The sequence below is a fragment of the Orycteropus afer genome, unplaced genomic scaffold (genome assembly GCF_000298275.1).
Source record: "Orycteropus afer afer isolate SDZICR_OR568_19922 unplaced genomic scaffold, OryAfe1.0 scaffold00170, whole genome shotgun sequence".
In the NCBI taxonomy this organism is placed as follows: domain Eukaryota; kingdom Metazoa; phylum Chordata; class Mammalia; order Tubulidentata; family Orycteropodidae; genus Orycteropus; species Orycteropus afer.
The window spans coordinates 6,291,876-6,297,168 of NW_006921757.1; the positions used below are offsets into that span (position 1 = coordinate 6,291,876).

Consider the following 5,293-nt stretch of genomic DNA (forward strand, 5'->3'; position numbering starts at 1 on the left):
GCCAGTTCTTTCATTGCAGCTTTGACTTCTTCCTTCATTACCATTGGTTCTAGATCATATGCCACTTCCTCAAATGGATGAAGATCGATCAGTTCCCCTATTAGTGGTTTTTATAGAATACATTAAGCCCTATGATTTTTAGCTAATTTCTATACTATCCTGTGTCTTCAAACTGAAATGTCTTTCTTCAATCCCTTCTCCCATCATTCAGTTCTTTTTTAAGCTGGCAACTCCTCTATTCTTTAAAAATCCAGATCAAGTGACACCTTCTCTGCGAAGTCTTCTTGACCCCTTAGTTTCCAATCAAGGGATATGACCCATAGGCCATATCCATCTGACACCTGGTGGCGTAGTGCCTAAGGCTTTTGCCTGCTAACCAGAAGGTTGGCGGTTCAAACCCACCAGCCACTTCCCAGAAGGAAAGTTGGGCAACCTACTTCCGTAGTAACACCGCCTGGGAAACTAAGAAAGGGTCACTATGAGTCGGATCCTACTCGACGGCGTTGAGCTTGGTTTGGTTTTGGTACAAATTAAAAATAATTTTACACTTTTCAACAGTTGAAAAATATTCCCAAAAAGATAAACATTCACAGCACATGAAAATTATATGAAATTTGAACTTTAGTGTCCATAAAAAATGTGTTACTGGAACACAGACATTCTTCTTCCTTTACATGTTGTCTATGGCTGTTTTAGGACCACAGTGGCAGAGCTGAGTAGTCACAACAGAGGCCATATAACCTCCAAAGTCTAAAATATTTACTCTCTGGTTTTTTACAGAAAAGTTTGCTAATCCTAGCTTTAGATGACCAGTCTTCCCGAGAGGACCCTACATCTACCTCCAACCCAGTCATCACCACACATTTTGGAAGTGTTGGTTCTCTTAGGCTTTCTCACTGCTTTGAGGTAGAGAACACTTCCCAATTTGACTTGGTCTCCCTGATAAGGAGCATGGTGCCTGGAACCCAGGAGGCCCTTGGTAAGTAAAGGCATGAATGCATGAAGGAATGTGAGAGATCCCTCACTAGAATGAGTTACCTGAGGACAGGAGTTTTGCCTCCTTTCTTCCTTGTGCATCCTCAGTGCCTAGAAAACTCTCGACCATTGTAGGCACTCAGAAAATATTTGTGCAAGTTGTTAAGTGTATGAAGGTTGGTACAATGCTATTGCATTTTATAATTCTTAGGTCAATTCTCGGTCTTTCATACCATGCTATTTGGTGAGTGCTGGGAATAAAATTCGACCTTCAGAGCCTCAGAGAAACAAAGAAGAGCGTTTTAACTTTGTCATGAAGGGAAGCAGTCATGAGGTCTCTTCAAGAACACTGATTTAGCCCAGTGTTAAGTGCTACTCACTACAGGCATTTCAGTGTATTATTACCTATTCCTTTCTCTCTTCTAGCACTGAGCTCGGGGCAAGTATTAAATCAAGATCCTGCTGACACCGAGTTATTAAACACCGAGTGAGGGCGGCAGGCTGGTGGGGCGGAGTGAAACAGCATCTTGGCCGCCTTTCAAATCAGTATGAGGTGTACTTTAGGAGATTATAAATCAAACCCTAAACACTTCGTCTGGTCTCGGATGGCCTTTCTCTCAGTGAGCCAAAAGCTCTTTATAGAGATGAACTTATTAGTTTTCGTACCAGCTCTATGAATTTTCAGGGAAGAGGAACTAAGATCCCTACCCTGAGCTGCATAATGACCATCGTAATACCTGGCACGTTTACTACACTGTGTTCTGACCTAACGTGTTCTAGCCACGAGCAAATATTTTTCAGTGATGACAAATATGCCCACTTAATATCGGACCATATGATACTTGGCTCCTTATGAGATTTGTATAGATTGAAAGTGAAGCTTGTATCTGCATTGAAATAGTCTGAAATGTCTAGTGAGTACATGCTGTTCTCGCCTGAGGCCCAAGGACTTCCCCACAAGGCAGCCTCTTAAAATGCAAAGGACAGAATTTTTGCCTCCCAGTCACTCACTTCTGGTGACAAGGCCTGGCCAGTTTCCCCAGTCCTCCCAGCTCCTGGCAACATTGGTGCCAGTCTTCCCTCCTCAGTGAGGAGGGTGGACTGCCACACACCCCATTCCTGAGCGCCTGCATGGTTTCATCAGTCACTTGGTTTCTCAGCAGACATTTCCCCTTTTGCCTCATCGTGATGGATTTGGAAGTTGTTCACTTCCCCAGTCCTCCTCTTCCCTTTAGAAGAGCCTGGTCTTCTCACACAAAAGATCAAGGGAAAAAAAAAAAAGGAAGTTCTGTCTTGGTTTTTTGTTCCAAATTCACTCACATACACACACTATGTATACTCCCAAATGTACACAGAAATTCTTGTGTGCAACAACTTAAAAGAGCTGTTAAAAATTTAAACTTTCCCTCATATTTCTTTGAAGAACAATAATGAGCACTGATTGTGGGCACCAATGGAAAGAGGTGAAAATAATGAAGTCACTACCAAGGCAACTTGACTGCTAACCAGAGGCTGGTGGTTCAAACCCACCAGCCACTCCTCGGAAGGAAGATGGGGCAATCTACTTCCGTAGTAATATTGCCTCGGAAACCCAAGGAGGGGTCACTATGAGTTGGGTCCGATTTAGCGGCACTTAACAACAACAACAACAACTAAGGCAAACTGAAATCTCCACTGTTGTTCTAAGAATGGGGAGGCTTTGGGACGTTTAAGTCTGGTTGGAAGCTAGGATGGGCAGTGCTATGGAAATAGCATGGGTTTACAGTCAGAGATGATCAGTTTCATACATGACTTTACCACTCACTCTTACTTTCCACATCTATGAGATGGGAATAGCACCTTTTAAAGTTGTGAAAATTATTAGAAACCACTTAGCTAAAGTGTCTGGTAAATTTTAAGAATTCAAACAATTGTCCATCCTTCCCTGCATGGTGTAAAGCACTGACTTAGCTTATGGGCCTTTGAGACCCTCTTTAAGTGATTGTATCAGTTTTCTTTATAGAATAAGAAAATGGCTGAATAATATAAATGGACTAAGAGAAGCAGACCCAAGAACTACTGGAGAATATTTTTAGTGAAACACAATCACCTTGACTGGAGATAATCCAAAACTCTGTACATGAAACAGTAAGTATTGAATGGATGGCCCAGAACAACTTGCCAAGAACAGTGATTCAATCTTTAGGACACAAAGGATGTGTCACTAATCACAGTTAAGACAAAGGACTTTAGAAGAGATTTATAGCTTTCATCAATTTGAGTGGAGTATTAGAGTGAAGAGAAGGTAAGCTCTGCTATGCCTAGCTCTTATTTGAATTCAGACCTTCTTTCTTGAGTGATGGGGGAGGGAGTGGAATGAAAGCTGGCAATTAGAGGCACATGTCCATGAGCATGGGTGTATGTTGGGAACATTGGCATCACCACCATTTTCATGGTGCCAAAGAGGCTGAGACCCACTGGACAAAGGCTTTTCCGAGGAGAGCTCAAAAGGAAGCTTTGGTACCAGCCAAAGGTAACTCTGAACTTAGGGAGTTTAGGGAGTCCCTGGGTGGTGGTAACAACTAATGAGCTTGGCTGCTAACTCAAAGGTTGGAGCTGCAAGTCACTCAGATGCACTTCGGAGGAAAGGCCTGGTGACTGACTTCTGAAAAATCACCTCCTGGAAGCCCCGTGGAGCACAGGCCTACTCTGACACACACAGCGTTGCCAAAAGTTGGAACTGACTCAATGGCAACCAGTTTTTGTTCTATTTTGTTATCTTCCTTCATTCCTCTAGCATGTATTTCCTTCCACCAAGAAGCTAGCTCTAAAACTTCCACAACTAGTTGACTTATAAACAATCGAATTGCCTTCTGGACGCCTATCAGAGCTACCTGCATTTAGGAGTGTCAGCTGGCACGCTGTGTCTAACATCAATGCGCGCACAATGGTGAGGGCCACACGGGGGTCCTTTCCCAACCTTTTATCTCACTACAAAAGAGCCTTTTAAGAAAGTTCTTGATTCTGGCCTCCTGAGAAGAATGCACGTGTGAGTCCTTGGTAGCAACAGCCAGAGAAGTGGGGGATGGACACACTAACAGGTAAAATGGATCCCAAGGGAAAGGGGTGAATATTAACAATGCCTGTTACAACGAAGTCTACCTGGGGCTACCCGCCTAGAATTACCTTTCCCAGCCTCCCTAGAAGCTTGGAATGGCCATGTGTGTAAGTTAGATTCCATTAGATGGAAGCAGAAGTAGTGTGTGCTGTTTGGGAATATGCGCTTCCTCTTCCGAGAAACATAGGTGTGCTTTCTTGGCGCTTTATTCTTCTCAAAGGCTGGAAGATGAGAAAGATTCAAGAGCCACCCTGAAGCCAGAGTTGTGTGTCTATATGAAAGGTGGCAGAACAGGACCGGGGTGGTCTGCCTTCGGATTATTTGTTTAAAAAAGAAAGAAAGAAAGTTCTTGATTTTAATCCTTTAAAAAAAGACCTGATCAGATTTTCCTGGATATGAGGAAACAAAGAAAGGAACATTCTAAGACCCCAAGACCTTTTTGGGTGAGAATGTAATGTTTTTAATATTCAGCAGTGGTACATACACACCTGACAGAGGTGTCAACTCACAGAAAAATATTAGCTGTTTGGCTTAAGAAAAAAAAAAAGGAAAAAAAAAAAACTTCAATCCAAATTTATTGGGATTACAAAAATAACAGCACATTTCATTAACTCATTACAGCTCAGTTACCAAGGCATCCGGAGATAAGAAGAGCATCTTTGAATAAAATGCTTCTTGCCAATGTAAGTCTCATGACATAAAAAAGAAGTTTATTTTCATATTTACAAAAGAAGCATGCTGCTTGTTTCTTTAAATTCTCTTTGGAATTAATGGGTGAGGCTACTTTGTCAAGCCAGGGAACATTTCAAATCGAAGGTCGTTTAGAAACTTCTCACAGGCATTTTGTTTGATGCCACTGAACAATTGCGCATCCTCTTCTACAGATCGTGTGCTCATCGGAGAGCTTCTGGGACGTCCACCTACAAAAACAGGGCATTTGCTTTCAATGAAACAACACAAACGATAAGATGAAAAATACCTGTAGGTGAACCCTGAGTTGGGGCAACCACAACAACTCCGACACAGCTTAATTTTTGTTGCATGACATCCACATTTCACATTATGAAGAGGGTTTTAAAATCATTTGCAACTCTGTGGTAAAACTTCGGAAAAGGACTAATCCTTTTGGAAAGAGATGATAAGGCCTGATTTTCTTATTAAGGAAATTAGGGTTTATTATATGTTGGAGCTCTGGTAGCGTAGTGGCTAAGGCACTTGACT

The 5,293-nt window shown here is 42.2% G+C and overlaps 1 protein-coding gene across 1 annotated transcript in view; it reads right to left on the reverse strand.

The window, feature by feature from the left end:
- Positions 1-4,965: 4,965 nt before the first annotated feature.
- LMOD2 (leiomodin 2) overlaps positions 4,966-5,293 on the reverse strand; it is a 10,218-nt gene continuing 9,890 nt past the window's right edge. The window contains exon 3 of the mRNA XM_042781777.1: positions 4,966-4,992. Coding sequence (XP_042637711.1) covers positions 4,966-4,992 — 27 coding nt within the window. The remainder of the gene's footprint in view (positions 4,993-5,293) is intronic.